At 42.9% G+C, this 18,898-nt stretch overlaps 1 protein-coding gene across 4 annotated transcripts in view; it reads left to right on the top strand.

Moving 5' to 3' along the window:
* FZD6 (frizzled class receptor 6) overlaps positions 1-18,898 on the top strand; it is a 36,596-nt gene that overhangs the window by 8,728 nt on the left and 8,970 nt on the right. For all 4 annotated transcript variants that reach the window (XM_045006221.1, XM_045006220.1, XM_045006222.1 and 1 more), the window contains exon 3: positions 15,120-15,316. In XM_045006221.1, the coding sequence (XP_044862156.1) occupies positions 15,120-15,316 (197 nt within the window). The remainder of the gene's footprint in view (positions 1-15,119; positions 15,317-18,898) is intronic.

Genomic DNA, 18,898 nt, shown 5'->3' with positions numbered 1-18,898 from the left:
GAATGGTCCACTGAAATGTGTTAACTGCTTATGCTAAAACAGCAACATAAGAACGGCCATACTGGGTCAGACAAGTCCATCCAGCCCAGTAGCCTATCTTTCGACAGTGGCCAATGCCAGGTGCATGAGAGGGAATGAACAGAACAGGTGATCATTGTGATCCATCCTCTGTTGCCCATTCCTAGCTTCTGGCAAACAGAGGCTAGGAACGCCATCACTGCCCATCCTGGCTAGTAGCCATTGATAGACCTATCCTCCATGAATTCATCAAGTTCTTTTTTGAACCCTGTTATAGTCTTCTCTGGCAAAGAGTTCCACAAGTTGACTGTGTTGTGTGAAGAAGTCCTTCTTTTTGTTGGTTTTAAACCTGCTGCTTATTAATTTCATTGGGTGACCCCTGGTTCTTGTGTTATGAGGAGTAACTAACACTTCCTTATTTACTTTCTCCACACCAGTCATGATTTTATAGACCTCTATCATATCCCCCCTTAGTCATCTCTCTTCTAAGCTGAAAAGTCCCAGTCTTATTCATCTCCTAATATGGAAGTGGTCCATACCCTTAATCATTTTTGTTGCCCTTTTCTGTACCTTTTATCAATTCCAATATAGTTCTTAAGCTCAATATCAGGAAAACTTCCTGGCTGTAAGATTCATTAGATTTTAATAGTTTTATAGAAGGAAATGATGTAAGGCCATTTCCAAAGTATTTTAAAATTAGACTATAGGATATTTCCTACTGTTTTGTATAGAGAACAATCCTGCCCTGCTCAGGAATGGAAAAAATGATCTAATCTGGTATTTTCCATTTCTGAATTCTGATGCAGGTGTTCATGTGTCTGTTATCTATGCTTACAGTGGAGTACTAAATGAATCTAGCTGCAGCAGGAAAAAATAAAGTGACAGTGACTTTAATTCTTCTAAAATGTACCAAAAATAATCTCACTTAAATTATTGAAGCACTGGTAGAAAATAAGGACAACACTTCTGTACCAAAAAACACTTCTGTATTTTTCCCCTTCTGTAAACTGAATCAATTTAATTTCTCTATTGACATAATAGATTGTAAAATGAAGAAAACAGTGGAGTTGGAAGAAATAAATCTTTCATGATTAGTTCAACATTTAAACAACAAACCTATGCAACTGGTAAACATTGACATCTGTTTTTAAATTACCGTATATCTTCAGCACATGGAGGGGGTTGGTAGGAGAAAGGAAATGCAGTGGCTACAAATGGGGAGTGTTGGGAAATCTGTAAGATGACTGTCTCAGAATATTGACACACTGAAATGTGGATAGTTAATTCTTTAAAACTTTAAGTGCAAATTATCTGGAAGAAGACAAAGGAGATCATGGACTAAAATAGAAAGATTTTGCAGATTGTCTTAAAGAACAATATAGCATAGTGCTCACAAATAATAGTGGCACACCACCGATGTAAGATGCTTATACAAATTCTTTAGTGTACTTGTAATTTAAGACATTAATGTAATAAGGTGAAGCTCCACCAGAAGGTGAGAAAAAATTGAATTATAAATATAAAACTGAGAAATACTGTCCAAATTATCCTACATGCGTCTAATAAGGCTAGCTTCAAGACTGGACTGCTTGCTATTAGTATCGCAAAGTAGTTTGCTTTCTCCAGGGAAAAGTTGTTGGCTGTATCTCCTTAGAATCATTCTGAAAGTTCAGGAGATGAGCAAATATCTATACAAGCACCAGCATGAAAGAGAGTTAATTTTTCTCTTTAGTGTAGAGTTTTATAATGTTGCTGTACTTTCCTTTCCTACAACTCTTAAAATATTTCAGTGCTATACCTAATGTGAACTTTGGAGCTAGAAGTCTTGATTTTACAATCTCTGTCACCACCCTCATATACAAAATGGTTTACATTTTTAAATCAGAATTAGTGTAAACTAATCTGAATTTATACTTTTGACTTCCATTTAAAAAAAAGCTGAATAAGACCACCAAGACACATCAGATTCTAAAGGAATCCAAATCTAGATAAGACTTGCATATGTTCCTAATACACAGACCTCCTCTTTCTCCCCCACCCCACCCCATATTAAAGATCAACATTTCAAACAAACATTCTTCAACAGGAGTGGCTGGGGTTTGGGGGAGAGGGTGAGAGGAGCTAGGCAGACTTTACAAACCACTAGAGAAAGATTACTCCAAAAACACAAGTACAGTGCCAGCATAGTTCAAGAGACTAACCAGAGGAGTTCGATTTATTAATTATTCACTTTCATGTTTTTTAATTCTACTAAATTTGTTTAAAGAAAAACTATTTCACTTCACTGGTTGAATGTTAGTGAAGTTACTCACAAGTTGGAGAAGAGATGACTGAGCGGGGACATGATGATAGTTTTCAAGTACATAAAAGGTTGATACACAGAGGAGGGAGAAAAATTGTTATCCTTAACCTCTGAGGATAGCATAAGAAGCAGTGGGCTTAAATTACAGCAAGAGCAGTTTAGGTTGGACGTTAAGAAAAACTTCTTAACAGGATGGTTAAGCACTGGAATAAATTGCCTATTGAGGTTGTTGAATCTCCATCATCAGAGATTTTTATGAGCAGATTAGACAAACACCTGTCAGGGATGGTCTAGATCAGTGGTTCTCAAACTTTTTTTTCCCCGTGGACCACTTGAAAAGTGCTGAGGGTCTCGGCGGACCACTTAATAATCTTTCCAAATGTTGTTTGTACCATTAGCTAACTATTATAAAGTGCTTTGGATATAAAAAAAAAACACCTTAATACATTTTTTTTGTTCTACAAATAAAAGCACACAACTCATTTTAATATCACTAGTCTTACCTTTCTAATAAAATGATGTGCCCTCTTTTCCCCCGCCACGGCAGTCCCCAAGCTGGGGCTGGGAAGGAGGGGATCTCCCCCGAGAAGCCGCAGCCCTGGACCTCGGGAAAGTCACCTTTCTCCCAGCCGCTGCAGTCCTCCACATCCCAAATTGCCCCCAGCCCCCTGTTCTTGCACCCTTACCCCCTACTCTCCCAAGGCCACCAGCTCACCTTATGTGTGCGTCTTCTCCAGGGTCCAGGCACCTAATTAGTGGAGCCACGCCTGCCCTTCATTCTCTCGTGTGGCTGCCCAGGCACGCACCTTAGGGGAAACTATCCGCGGACCACCTAACTGGAGCTCGCAGACCACTAGTGGTCCACGGACCACAGTTTGAGAAACTTTGGTCTAGATAATACTTAATCCTGCCATGAGTGCAGGGGACTAGACTAGATAACCTTTCAAGGTCCCTTCGAGTCCTATGATTCTACTTGCTTGGAAGACACAATAAACCAAATTATCTCAGAAGAAAAACCAATTACCTAAATGCAGGGATGAATTTGGCCCATTAGATCATCCATTTGTTAAGGAAAACTGTGTTGATTAGTTTCAGTTATTTGTATTTTCATTACAAGTACAAACAGTTCTTTTTCTCTCCTGCTGATAATAGCTCACCTTAACTGATCACTCTCCTTATTGTGTGTGTCTGTCTGTCTGTCTTCCTGCTGTATTTTCCACTGCATGCATCCGATGAGGTGGGCTGTAGCCCACGAAAGCTTATGCTCAAATAAATGTTAGTCTCTCTAAGGTGCCACAAGTACTCCTGTTCTCTTTGCGGATACAGGCTAACACAGCTGCTACTCTGAAACCTGTTGTTATTGGTTTTGCTTTCTCAAACCTCCAGATTTATTTTCTGTCATTCCTTGTCAAATCATAAACACTTCACTTAGGGCAAGATGTTTGCTGCTTTGAGATCCTTCTATTGCCATTTCAAAAGTAGGTGTCAGTCTTAATGCTTGAGGTACAGTATCTGAAGTAAGTAGAACTCTACTCCATAGGTGAACAGTCTATAGTCAGGTCTCTATGGATATGTCTACACAGCATTTTGGAGCGAGTCTCCCAGTTTGACAGATGTGGGTTTGCTGGGTTTGCACTAGCACTCTAAAAATAGTTGTATAGATAGCACTTTGAAGTTGCAGCTTGGGCTGGATCTCAGGCTCTGAAGGTTGAAGGGGTGTGTGTGTGTGTGGGGGGGCTTCAGAGCCCAAACTCTAGCTTAAGCCACAACTTCAAAGCACTATCGATTCAGCTATTTTTAGAGTGCTAGTGTGAGTCCCGCGAGCCTGAATCTGTTGACCCATGCTGGGAAGCTTGCTTCATTATATTGTGTAGACATACCCTGTAAGATCTGTCAATATTTAGCTAATTAGCGGACATCAAGTTTCCTTATTATTAAGTAGGCCATCATGCTGGGGTGTTATTACATCTTCCAAATAGGTTGGTCCCTGTTAGTGCTTCATTTTTTGAAACTTGATTGGTAAAACCTTTCTAGTTACCCTTATTTATTCAGTGCTTCTGAATTAGAAAAATGTACTTTTTAGGTTAGACAATATTCTTTCATTTAAGAGGACAGAGCATGAGAAAATTTTAATTATCATTCTGCTAAAGTAGCCATTTATTTTGATGATCTAAATTGTTAACTCTGAAACCTAACATTGAAAACTTCTGTGCCAACTTTAATTATTTCATGAGTTTTAGAAAAATTGAGATAGTCCCTCATCTCTCTGATCAGCAATGGGAATTGTCTTCAGCGTAACTTGATTGCCAGCTCTCTAATTGAATTCTTTTAAAGTTACTTCGTAGTTTGGGTAAAATTCACTATATATCTCCAGAAAATAGGCTGTTAAATTCCTATACTTTTATTAAGACCAGTTAGGTTATTCTCTTTGTATGAACCAAAATGAATCAAATAATCTTTATGCAAATTGCATTATGGCTGTGATATGCTTTGTGAGTAGTCTTTCTAGATTGATCAGAGTTTCTGTAGACTTGTAGCTAACCTAGCCAATTTTACTTTGTGACATGACAGACTCTTAATTAACCTAAAGTCCATGTTCTCTCATTTTTTTTCTAGAGAGGGTCAGAAATTCCTTGAATTTCAACTCTTGTGATTTCTGGTCTTCATTTTGTTGGGTGGGTTGAGGACAGGTTTCAGCGTTTATCTCTGTACTTGATCGGTGATGGGATTCAGCCTCCTAAACCAGAGGATCTTCTAGTTTATATATGGGGTTCAGTACTTCTTCCCACCAATGCCTGACTTCTCCCCCTTGCACCCCCACACCTGTTCATACCTTTTCCTCATCTGGGCAGCAGTGAAGGTATACGTGTTTAGTTTTGTTAGGGTGTGTATGTGACAAGTAGGCCCTTTGGTAATGGGTCCCATGTTCTTTGCAAACAACTTTTGTCTCAGACCTGACAAACTCACTATGCCACACACCTCTTGTAGGTATTTAGCTGTAAGGGGTAATGCGTACAGTATCTATTGAAAGCTCATAACTTATCAAGACTAATAATCATTACAAGATGTATGAATGAGTAATATTTAAGAAATAATGTAACTATATTAAAGGTATGCTTTATGGACTTGGAGTAAAAGTTAGTTACCTGGGGATAATATGTCTTGGTGATTGCCCATTCAAGCAGGAGCGAGTTGGCATCACTCCTTGGTTAGCTTCCCCTCAGTTTTCTAGCTTTGCTCCATCCCATGACTATCAATAGAAAACCATCAGACACAACTGTAAATAATTGAAACCACTTCCAGGCAAAAAAGGAACATTGATTGCCAGCTCTCTAATTGGATTCTTGCCCTACCTATGAATAAAGACAAAAGACTGTTTTAGTAAACAAGGTGGGGAGAGGCATTCTGCATCCATTCACTGAGGAAATATCTTATGGGGCAGGGGTATTTTCATAATAGTTTGGATCTTGGTTCCTGTGAACCCAGCAAGCTCTATAACAGACTGAACTTTGGAGGAAAACCTACTTTATTAGATAGGAAAGGAAACTATTAATAAGTGTAGGTCCTAGTTTGTATTTTATTATTTTGTTTTGTATTATAATCATTTGTTTCCATCAGTGTCTTGTTTCTAGTTGAATCTCTATTCTTTCTTAAATAAACCTTCATTAATTTTATTACAAGCGCAGTGTGTCATGTAGGAGTGGTGATTTAAGGTAAAACTAGTAAAATGGGGTATGCTGCTCCTTTGGAGGCAAAGGATCTGGAATTTATGTGAGTGACCAGGGTCACAGGCTGGATATCACAGGGAAATGCTTCAAATGAACTCAGGGCTGGGGTGCATCTATTGTTAGGCACCTAAGCAAAGATAGGGCTGGCATAGCCCCTCAAGCACTCTCCTCTGGGCTAACAGGCTGATGGTGTTAGGGAGCTGACAGCCACCATGCACAAGGCTACTTCTTGCTAGAGTAAGGAGGTAATGTGACTCTCAGTCCCGGGTACCCCAAAGACCGTGACAGGTGGAGTAGAGTATATCATGGGGTGCAGCTGTTCCTCAGTTCCTCTGCCTGCTGCCTCAGAATTCCTGGGCCATATTACTCCAAAGAAAACAGCTGAGGGCTGACCCCGCCCCCAGCGCCGCCCAGCCCCCCTGAAACACTCCCCCCGCCCCCAGCAATGCCCACCTAAGTAAGTGGCACTCTGACCTGGCGTGCCGCAGTGATTTTGTTTTATTTTATACATTGTTTTATGTTGTTTTGTATTTGCAAAAAGCATAGAGCTCTACCAGCTATATCCATTTATTATAGAATGGATATAAATACAAATATATGAAGGAGGACATAAAACTAACTCAGGGTTCAAGTGCTATCATCAGCTAGTTGAGGTTTGCCCTCCCATTGGAACAATTTATAAGGTTGTGATGGGTCACTGGAAATTTCTGAATGGCGATTGGATGTTTTTCTAAAAGATGTGCTCTAGTTCAACCATAGCCTTTGGACTTGAAGCAGGAATTAATTCAGGGAAGTCCTATGGGCTGTGTTATGCAGGAGGTCAGATTAGATGATCATAGTGTTCCCTTTGAGCCTTAAAATCTGTGTATCTAGGGTATATAATAAAGTTATTTGAAGGTCTACAGTGTGTTTTTATTTTTGTCTCACATTTATGCTCTGTATAATCTACATGGAGAGAACTATATATATAACTGAAAGTTTTGCACAAAGATTTCAGATCTGTAGTGCTTAGAATAGAAGCATTCTGTTATGATTGTTTTGAATTGTAAATTACAGATAGTGACATCTATAATTTAGGTTCAGACCTCAAAATACAGTATGGTGGGTTTTTGTTTTGTTTTTGTAAGCCATTTGGGAAAGCTGGGATTTTAAATCACGGTACTTCAGTTTGTTTCACAGCAGCTACTTTTATTAAGATTAAAATGATGATTTCATATTTATACTGTTTCTAAACTTTGTGACAGTTTATAAAAAAATTTATACTTGGAAGAAGTATAATAGGGAGGGCATCTTTACAACAATTAAATTATTTTAAAGCTCTTACTCTTACTACTATGTGTAAAATAACTGCAACAGGCCAAAGTCTAGAGAAATATAAAGCAAAACAACCTGCCTTCGTGCATGTGTATGTGTTTTCAGAGGCACAAGTCAGTTAAGTGGCCAACTCCTATTGGCCTTCATTAGGAGTTAAGCATCTAACTGCCCTTTGTGGCTTTAAAAATCTTTTCCCAGGTGCTTTGCTCCCTTCTGGTTGGAATTCTGACTAATGAAAGATGGGGATTTGAATGGAACTGTTAACACTCATAGTTACAGTAATGATAGAGTCATAGGTAGGGTTGCCAGCCATCTGGTTTTCGACTGGAATGCCTGGTCGAAAAGGGACCCGGACGACAGCATGCGGAGTCTCCCTGGCTGCCTATGCACCATGGGGCTGCAGGAACCTAGCAGCCACTTCCTGGGAGCCGCAGAAAGCACAGCCGGGACCCTGAACCCCGTCCCGCACCCCAATCCCCTGTCCTAGCCAGAGTCCCCTCCCGTATGCAAACTGTCCCAGAACCCACCCACCCCCAACACCCTGACCTAGCCCTGAGCCCCCTCCTGCACCCAATCCCTCATTCCCAGCCCTACCCTAGAGCCTGTACCCCTGGCCAGAGTCCTCACCCCCCCTCCACTCCAACCCACAGCCCGGAACCCCTCATTTCTTGCCCCACCTGGAGCCCACACCCAGAGCCCATACCCACACCCCAAACCCTTCATCCCTGGCCCCACCCCAGAGTCTGCACCTCCAGCAGGAGTCCTCACCCCCCTCCTGCACCCCAACCCCCTGCCACAGCCCGGTGAAAGTGAGTGAGGGAGGGGGGATGGAGTGAAAAGGGGCGGGACTTTGGGGAAGGGGCGGGAAAGGAGTGTTCCGTTTTGTGCAATTTAGAAAGTTGGCAACCTTAGTCATAGGTTACAGGACCAAAAGGGACTGCTATAATAATGCTGTCTGACCTTCTATTTAACACAAGCCATAGCCCTTCCCTGAATTAACTTGTTTGAACTAGAGCATATATTTTACATTTTGAGACCTGTCAGACAGTTTTTAATCCATTTAATGTGCCATGATAATTTGTATCATTCTAATTTTTAATCAAAAAGTTGTGCTGTACTAACTCAAATGCCTTATAGACCATTGTGCTAGGCGCTATACAGACAGCGAACAAAAAGACAGTCCCTGCCCCAAAAAACTTACAATCTAAGTATAAGACCAGAGACAACAGAGGGATACAGCCAGACCAACAGGAAAATACAAGGAAACAACGGATATGTCTACACTTTGAGCTGAGGGTGTGATTCCCAGCTCAACTGCTACCCAGAGTTTTTCAGAACCCACAGCAGTAGTAACTTAACTGTTTCGCTCCAGGCGGTGTCAGGAATAAATCAATGGGAACACAGCAATTCTGTCTGATAAAAGATTAATGCAAGTAAGTGTGCTCTATCTAATACTGCAGTTTATTAGATTTAAACACACACAGACATAAAAAATAGGTTTAGAACATCCCAAATATTTACCTAAAATCTGGAACAGTATTGAGTAATTAATAGCAGGTTCACAGGGGCCAGTTGCTCACCTGCTGGCATCAGGAAAAACATCTCTTAAGATGGCTTCAGAGGACTGCTCCAAGGTATGCTGCATTAGCTAGTCTTGTATAACTAACTTCTACAAAATTCATAGGTCATAGTGACCTCTACTCAATCAGCACTTTTCCTAACTTTCAATAAACTACTTATCAACAAACATTCCTAACATCATAAACTTCTACATCAAAGGTGCGCAAATCCAAGATTTTCATCCACCAAGGTTTTCAGTCTGTTGACTTTTCTTTCCCCTCCTCCCATTCTGATTAGCAGAAACTGCCAGTTAGTTTTGACCTTGCTTCTAAACCTGCTTTCAATTTAACCCTTAACTATGTGGTGTTCTATTTATTAATTCATGGTGGCTGAATACATATAATATGGTTGCAGTTAGCTTGATCAAATCCTGGGGTACAAATACCCCTCAAATCCAGGGCAACACAAGTAAACATACTCATGCTAGCTCTCATTGAGCGAATGCATTAAAAATAGAATGTAGCCACAGCTGCATGAGCTGCAGGATGAGCCAGTCAACTCGAGTACATGCCCATATGAGACCCTAGGCATGTTCTCAGGATGGCTAGCCTGTACCACTGCTGATACTGCCACAGCTACACTCTGTTTTTAGCATGCTAGCTTCTCCAGGCATGAGAGACATCATGGGAGGTGCTTGTTTGAAAATTTATCAAGTGGGCAAAGGAGGCTGACATGATGGACTGATCGAAGACAAGAGTCAACCTTTCTGTACTGAATGAGAGATGAAGGTAGGGTGGGAATAGGCTGTGAAGGGCTTTGAAGATTAACAAAAATAGTTTGATACGCTAGAGAAGAGGGAGCCAGTGGACTGATGCAAAGAGAGGATTCAAGACATGGTCAAAGCTATGCGTAGGAAAATGATCTTTGCAACAGTATTCTGAATGGATCTCAGCGAGGCCAGATTGCATTTGTCAGGACCAGAGAAAATACTGTAGTAATCAAGATATGAGATGATGGCTGGACAAGAGCTTTAGCTGTGGGTGGGTGGATAGGAAAAAATTTATGTTAGAGATATTACATCAACAGTGTTACCTTTATCAACCAAACTTGTAATCGCATGAAAAAAAGATACCGGGTTAGTTTAATAGGATCTGTTTTCCATAAACCCATATTCTGTGACTTTCTGGGACCTCCATGACTTCTGCAGTTGCAGCAGCAGTCCTGGGGGTGGCCCTGGAGCAGCTGTCCCGAAGCAGTGGTACCCTAAGGCTTTCCCCTCCCCCCCCACCCCCCTACAAGCAGCTAAGACTTAGGGGTATTTATAGTAAAAGTCATGGACAGGTCATGGGCCATGCATTTTTGTTTATTGCCTGTGACCTGTCAATGACTTTTACTAAAAATACCCATGACTAAATTTTAGCCTTAGTAATTCTCAATAGTTCAAAGAACTGGTTGAAATAAGAATACAAGGAGGGAATGAGGACTCATACAGAACCCCTGGCATGGCAGGGAAGAAATAATGGACCCAGAAAGGGGGGCCCACACGGAACCCCTCCTATGAGGTGGGAGGAATGGCATGGGAGGGGGCTATAGTGACACCCTGGCATGTAGCATAGGAGCAAATGGGGGACTGTCATATGCCATAGGTCTCAAGCCCAGGCCTGTGGGTGTACCAAGCCAGGAACCATATCCTCTGCACCACCATGCTGCAAGGGCAGGTAAGCAAACTGTAGCTGATAACCTGCAAATGGGCTGCAACTGTTGATTCAATGGGATTGACTGACTAGCAGCAGACTGCTGATTGGACACCTCTTAGCGTAAAGATTCCTGTTCCTGCTATGCTCCTTGTCTGAGCAAGTAGTTGCTAGGCCTACTGCTGACCAGATCCCTGACACCAAGTTCCTTTCTCCTTGCCTGGTTCCTGTTACCTTGCCTGATTGTTCCTGTTTCCTTTCCCTAACTCCAGTTACTGACTTCCGTTTGACCCTTGGCATGATTCCTGACCACGACTCTGACTCTCCTTGAGGCTCTGACCATGGGTCAGACTGCTCACATTACAGGCCCTGATAGGAACATGCAAACAGCTTCTGGCATGTTGCAGGGGGTGAAATGGGAGGGCACTTAGAGCCCCTGACAGGGTGGAGAATGGGGGATCTTGGTATGGGAGGGGGGTTATGGAGATACACACAGTCTCTGGAATGGGGAGATGACAGAGTCTGTGGCAGGAGGGAAGGAGTCAGAGGGTTGCAGGGAGCCCTTGGAATAGAGTGTAATTAAAATGGTGGCACTTTAGGGTTGCGAGGTGTCTGGTTTTAAACTGGAACACCCAGTCGAAAAGGGACCTTGACAGCTCTGGTCAGCACTGCTGACCGGGCCGCTAAAAGGCTGGTTGGCGGCACAGAGGGGCTAAGGCAGGCTCCCTGCCTGCCTTGGCTCTGTGTGGCTCCTGGAAGTGGCTGGCATGTCCAGCTCCTAGGCGCAGGGGTGGCCACGGGGACTCTGCACTCTGCCCCTGCCCTGAGTGCCAGCTCCGCAGCTCCCATTGGCTGGGAACCACAGCCTATGGGAGCTATGGGGGCGGTACCTGCAAGCGCAGGTAGCATGCAGAGCCCCCTGGCCACTCCACTTAGGAGCCAGACATGGCGGCTGCTTCCAGGAGCCGCCTAAGGTAAGCACCGCCCTTCCAGAGCCCACATCCCACATCCTGCCATAAGTGCAGGGGATTGGACTAGATGACCTCTCAAGGTCCCTTCCAGTCCTATGATTCTATGTTTCTATCCTCTCCTGCACTCCAACCCCCTGCCCCAGGTCGGAACCCCCCTCCCGCACCCTAACTCCCTCCCGGAGCCCGCACCCCAACCCCTCAGTCTGAGCCCGGCCCCTCCTGCACTCCAAACCCCTCTTCCCTGGCCATACCCCCAGCTGGAGCCCTCACCCCCTCCCGATTCCAACCCCCTGCCCCAGCCTGGAACCCCCTCCCGCACCCTGAACCTCATTTCTGGCTCTGCCCTCGGAGCCAGGAGCCCAGCTGGAGCTGGATGAGAAATGATTTTTCTCTGTCCCTTGTATTGGGACAAAATCAAGATCTTTCGAAGTTTTTGACAAAATTAAGAGAAACCCCGGAAAATCCAATAGCCTGGTGGTTAGGATACTCACCTAGGAGGTGGGAGACACTGATCTGGAGCAGGGATTCACCAAGCTATTGGATATTCTGGGGTTTCTAGCATTCCACCAAGCTATTGGATATTCTGGGGTTTTTTGCTTGCTGCACATTTTACCAGAGTTGTGCCTGCCTCCTCAGCAGAAAGTGCTCAAGTCTTAGGGTTCCAACAGAAGACAATTGCAAAGACAGCTGGTCAAGTGCACATACTTTCATAAAGCATTATTTTCTGTAATGGAATCTGCAGATAAAGCGCACAGCCAGACTGTTCCATGGCGTAGTGCCAGCTTAACATTTTTTATTTTTAATGAGGGGCTTCTCTGTTATTCTTACTTTATCTTCCCCATCCCAAACACACCTCTAAATTTTATTACTTATGTACTATGAAGATTGTTGGACATATAGTTTTGTGTTAAACCCAGGGTTGTGAGTTCAATCCTTGAGGGGGCCACTTAGGGATCTGGGGCAGAAAATTGCTAATGAAGGCAGGAGGCTGGACTCAATGACCTTTCAAGGTCCCTTCCAGTTCTAGGAGATTGGTATATCTCCAATTATTACCTTTACCTGAGAAAAAAAATGTATTTATTTGTCAATTTATTTTCTCTTAAATAGCATGTCCACCAATCCCATTCTCCCTCAGGTGATCTTTACTGTTGAATGTTAAAGCATCTTGGTTTGAAAAGCAGCTTGTGAATGTTTAAGTTTCCATTGCAGAGTCAAAAATTGACTTCTCCCTATCCTAATCACTGACTGACAGCTTTAGAATTGTTTCTAGCTGCCAAAAGGTATAATAAGGATTGGGAGACATATCCATTAATTGGAAAGAAATAGCTAGGTAACAATTTTTCCTTTCTGTCCACATTTGCTTATACCATAAATTCTGCTCCACTGTGAGAACTCCTCATATTCATCCGATTTATCTACAGATTTTCATATGGGTCATATATTATTTCAACTTTCCTGCTATATATATTTGACTATTAGTTGGAGACATAACTTAGTACAAATATTACCTGAATCTTGGAGGGTGTGTTTTTTTTGTTTTGTTTTTGTTTTTTTACAGTAACACAAAAACAGATGTATTTAATCAAGTAGCTGTCCTAGTTTAGGTATGTTACTTGGTATATATTGTCAATATAATGGCAAATAGACCCTCAGAATTAGCAGTAACTAGTGGATGTGTCTGCAGTCTAAGTTAAACCATGTTTTACCTAGTAATCAATTTGGTATAACAAAAATAATAAGTTATTTTTTCATCTAGTAGGCCCGTCTGCCTGAAAACAGTGCATTAAGCTATTACTAAAGTTGTATTTAATTTTATGCTAGTAGTTGCTAGGTAAAAGTGGTTACCAGTAATTCAATGTCTTTATGTAGTGAAGCTATAAACTCAGAACGCTTTGACAGAGGAACGCTGGCCTGTTTTTGAGTTTTGGAATATATTATATAGAAAATCAATAATGTTACTTAATTACATTAATCATAACAATTCTCAGACATTCAGATCCCATGATGTGATATATCATGGCCAAGATTTTTAAGTAAATGGGAGCTGCTAGGTTGTCAGCAGTTCTTAAAACCAGGCCACTTATTTAGGTGCCTAACTATGAAATTAGGATCCTAACTTTGAAAATCTTAGTCTTAGAAAACACTTGTAGGGGTATAGTACTATCCTCATTTCACAGGTGGGGAAATTGAATTAGAGAGGTTGCCACTGGGCTAAGATTCCAGAGTAGAGTTACGGTTAGCAATGTTAATAGAACTCCGAAGTCCTTTGTTCCAGTTATTCAGATCACTAGTTACAATCCTTTTTTATAACTGTCAAACAAGTAATCTTTTTTCATAATATCTTTTCAAATCCACATGAAAGTATAATGTGAACCATAGTGATTAAAATTATTTGCAGTATTGTTGTAGCCATGTTGGTTCCAGGATATGAGAGAGTCCAAGCAGGTGAGGTAATATATTTTATTAGGCCAACTTCTGTTGGTGGAAGGGATAAGCCTTCAAGCTACACATAGCTCTTCTTCAGGTCTGGAAAAGGTAACCTGTGTGTCTGAGCTAAAATACAAGGTGGGACAGATTGTTAAACACAAGGGGTTCACACATTCTGTAGGAGACCACTTAAAATGAACTGGACAATTAAGAGTTAGCAGGCTGTAGGGCAGGAGTAGTCAATAGGTGGACTGCAGGCCAAATCCAGACTGCCAAAGGCTTTTAACTGGACTGTGCAACTCTGGGGGGGGGGGCACGGACAGTTAGGGCAGGAGGGGGTAGTGTGGGTAGAAGAGTGACTGGCTGTGTGCTTGCGCTTGGGAGAGCTGGGGCTGCGGGGTAAGGTGGAGGAGCCTGCACCAACACTCACCTTGCTGCTGCCACTTCCACCCTCCTTTGGCCACCACCGCATGTGACTGTGGAGCAGGAGTGAAGGCACCCGACTGCCTGCTCCACAGGGGCCACAGCGTGCTCAAGTGGCCAGAAGGCACAACTGCAGCTCAGTCTTGCCTGTAGTTTAGCCCAACTGTGGCAACTGTGCTTTGTGTGCCCCTGGTCAAAGGGGATGCCATTTAGGGAGGGCAGGGGCTGCACCTGCCCCCCCCCCCGCCGGTTTCGTGTCACCCCCTGGGTGGCCAGGGCTCCCACTGCCCCAGAAGGTGCCCAGGACAGACATGTAACTGAGGGGGGCAGATGCCCCCCCACCCTCCTTAAATGGAGCCCTGGCCAGTGCCCAGGGCTGACAGCGGGAGCCACGGCAGGCAGCCAGGGCTGACACATAACTCGGGGTGGGGGTGTGCCCCCCCATCTGCCTTCCCTAAATGGAGCTCTGCCAGGCTGGAGCCCTTCCCACTGGAGTCCGGGCCTTGACTATACCTTGACCAAGAAATTTGGACCTTCACAAAAAATATTTGACTACCCCTGCTGTAAGGTGTGTTACAAATCCATAAAACCAATGTCTCTGTTAAGTCCATGGTTTTTAAATTTGTTGATCTGTTTCTTTTAAAAATTTCTAATCAAAATCATTCTTTTTTTTTTTGTAAAGCCTTTTCTTCCTCTTGTGAATCTCAACTGTTCTCCAGATTTCCACACATTTCTGTGTAAAGCATTTGTGCCTGCCTGCGTGAAGCAAATTCATGTGATTCACCCTTGTCGAAGACTTTGTGAGAGAGTGTACTCCGACTGTAAACAGTTGTTAGACACTTTTGGGATCACCTGGCCGGAGGAACTGGAATGTAACAGGTGTAGTACCTTTTAATCTGACAGGCAATGAAGATGACATTTTCAAACACTCCAGATTTGACCAACAGCTGAACTGAAAGTCTAAGAGAATGTGTTAATATCTGCTTCAGAGTAGTCCCCACATCAGTGGGGACCCTGAGAGGTTACCTGAGCAAGAGAGAAATTTCTCTTCACACTTTATTAAACTGATCTCCTGGATTTCCTGTTAGTGATTTTCTCTCAGTACAGCATGCTTAAAACATATATTTCTGTCTGCTTCCTTATCTGTAAAATGGGATAATAGTACTTACCTACTTCAGAGGTTTTATGAAGAATTATAGAGTTTAAGGTCAAAAGGGACCACCATATCATCCAGTGTGACCTACTTACTCCTGAGGGAATTCTGCACCCAAAAAAAATTAAAAATTCTGCTCACAATATTTTAAAATTCGATAAAATTCTGCAAATTGCATTTGTCAATAAATAAATATGGAGGCTGCAACATGGCAGTGGGGAGCACAGGTCACTGGTTGTATGGAGGTGGAAGATCACCCTGCAGCCCCTCCCCCAGGACACAGACTCAGCAGGAGGCAGCACCTGACCCTGGCACAAAACAAGGGCCAGTTCTGCCCCAGAAACACCACAGGGCCTTGCCTCTCCATGCCAGATGCACCAGGTATGGGGCAGGCAGGTTCAGCCTGGCCAATCCAAATGTGGAGGGGCTTAGTGTGGGGGGAATCCAGGTGTGGGTTAAGAGGGTTCTATGTGGGGCAGTTTGTGTGTGGGCAGCTCTGGGGGAGTCCAGGTGTGGGGGGGATTGGATGCACAGGGGCTTGTTGGGCAGGGGTTCCAGGTTCAGAAGTAATTGAACTCTGCAGAGGGGTCCAGGTGAAGGTGGTTGAAGTTTAGCAGGGAGTGTCTGGGTGTGGAAGGGATGGGGCTCGGAAGGGTGGGGATTTGGATGGGGGGGGTGTGGTGAGGCTCGACAGGAGTCTGTGTATGGTGGGGGCTAGATGCACAGGTTGTGGGCAGTGGGAGTAGCTCCCATATAGTGATCTCTACCCACACAGCTGAGGAGCAATGTGGCAGGAAATAGGGTGTGTGTAAGGAGTTTTCTGCAGCCGGGGGAGGTTTTAGGAGGTGAGTTTGACCCGGTTCTGGCTGCTCCTTGCAGGGGAAGAAGAAGTCCCATCCTCCCCCAGCCCAGCTGGGATTAGCAACTGGGCCCAGCGTAGGGTAGGAGTCACTGGCTGGGGAGTACCCAGCCCCACCCCCTGCAGTGATTTACCTCTTAGCCAGCTGCTCTGGGTGCCTGAAACGACGCGCCCGCTCTGCTGGAGAGGGGCATGTGACCACTCTTGCAGCTTCCCTTTGCTTCCCTGTTAGAAAATAACTTTTCTGCAGGGAAGCAAAGAAATCTGCGGGGGACATAAATTCTGCACATATGCAGTGGTGCAGAACTCCCCAGGCTTAACCTCCTTATATCCCAGATCATCAACACCACCCAGCACACACATACACACACTAAACCCAACCACTGAAATTAGACCAAAGTATTACAGCCCCCAAAGAGTAACTATACAGTACTATGAAATATAAATCACTCTGTCTATACATCACTAAGTACCAGAAGGCTTTTATTTTAATCTTAACCACTTAGCTGAACAAATTAAACCTCCCATTACTTTATCTATGCTTCATGCCAATATTCAGTATTTCACAAAAATCTTATCTTTGTCTGTTTCTTTTAGCCCCCAGAGAGAAAATCATAAATTCATAGATTTTAGGGCCTGAAGGAATTATTATCATTTAGTCTGAACTCCTGCATAGTACAGGAAATTGAACCTCACCCAGTAATTTCTGTTGGCAACTATAGAATTTGTTTTTGAAAGGTATCCAGTTTTGATTTAAGACTTCAGGTGATTGAGAATGCACCACATCCTTAGGTAAGATGTTCCAATGGTTAATTACTCTTACTGTTAAATAAGGTGCATATTTTATTTCTAAGTCTGAATTATCTAGATTCGGTTTCCAGTCATTGGCTCATTATGCCTTTTTCTACTAGATTAAAGGGCCATCTATTATCAGAAATCTCTTCCCCATTTAGGCACTTGTAGACTATGATAAGTCACCTCTTTACTGTGCATAGCCACAGGGAAGAGAGTCTGTGATAGTATGGACCCAAGGGCAGGGGACAGGTTGAGCAGTAGCATGGAAACATGGTATGGAGGCCCGTGGGATATTCAGGCTCTGCAACATTTCACACTCTGACCCCTGCCTCTCTGCAGAGCTACAAACCTCTCTCAGAATTGTTCTGTAGAATTAGCCATCTTAGAATCTTATTCAGAGGTTCAGTATATTTTCTAAATTATATTTTAAAATCAAATATTCAGTTTTTTCCAGGAACCATTGCATCTCTAAATTATTCTATTACTGACAATAGTGACTTAAAATTAACACTTTCTTCTGCTCATATGTGAAGTGAGGTGGTTCTTAACACATTCTGTCCAGTTCTTAACACAGAGTCCATAGCACAAAAAATACCCTTGGAGTCAGCAGTAACTGGCACTGTTGTTGGCAGCCTCAGAAAGGCCAAAGACTGAATGAGCCTAGAGAGTGTTAAGAAAGACAGGCACTAATGAGAACCCTAAGATAGACACTCCTGACTCCTTAGAGATGACTCCACCAGAACAAGGATAAAGCAAGTTGGTATGTTGGTGAGATAAGCTTGTACTGGTGTCCGCTGTATGGTTAAAAAGGACTCAGTCTCTACAGGAGGGAGGGAGAACTCAGTGGTTTGCACATCAGCCTGCTAAACCCAGGGTTGTAGAGTTCAATCCTTGAGGTGGGGATTTGGGGATTGGTCCTGCTTTGAGCAGGGGTTTGGACTAGATGATCTCCTGAGGTCCCTTCCAACCCTAATAATCTATGATTCTAATTCTCAGGCCAATCTAATTTGTCCAAAAGAACCTTTATTAATGGTGGTGATGAAACAAAGAGCCCAAGTTGAGTTTGTCCATCTGGCATTTAGGGGAAAAAAACCTTTCTACTTTTAAACTGAGCACATTTGTTATGGAAATCACTGAGAAATCATGATCATGGAACTCCGCCATGTCATTTTTACAGAGGCACTCTTAATCTAATCTCACTCTCATGGATGAATTGTGGAACTCAGACTCATTGGTGAGTAGTGGCACACATGAGTAGACCCATTCTGAATAAGTGTGTTCCTACTCGAGTAAAGATTGCATAATCTAGCCAAAAAATAATGTCCATCACCTGCTAATGGAGAAACAGTCATTATAAAACAGATTAAGTTATTTTGTCCAATCAAATTCTAAATGTCACAAGCTATATTTAAATTAACTTTTTTTAAAGTTAGAGGAAAAAATAATTACAATTGTGTTCAACTTTTATACTAGCTCTCCTTTTATTTTTCCTGTTTCTTTCAGTTAGGTAATTTCCAGTAATGTATTATGAATATCAAAGTCCTTATGAGTTCTATGACAGACAGTCCTCACAGTTTGACTGCTTCTGTAAATATTTTTCCCCTGAGGTAAAGTGTTATCAACTGATATAAAACCAAGCAAATCCATTAGTGAA

This window comes from Mauremys mutica, chromosome 2 (assembly GCF_020497125.1).
Source record: "Mauremys mutica isolate MM-2020 ecotype Southern chromosome 2, ASM2049712v1, whole genome shotgun sequence".
NCBI lineage: Eukaryota > Metazoa > Chordata > Testudines > Geoemydidae > Mauremys > Mauremys mutica.
This window is presented reverse-complemented; position numbering and strand designations above follow the sequence as displayed.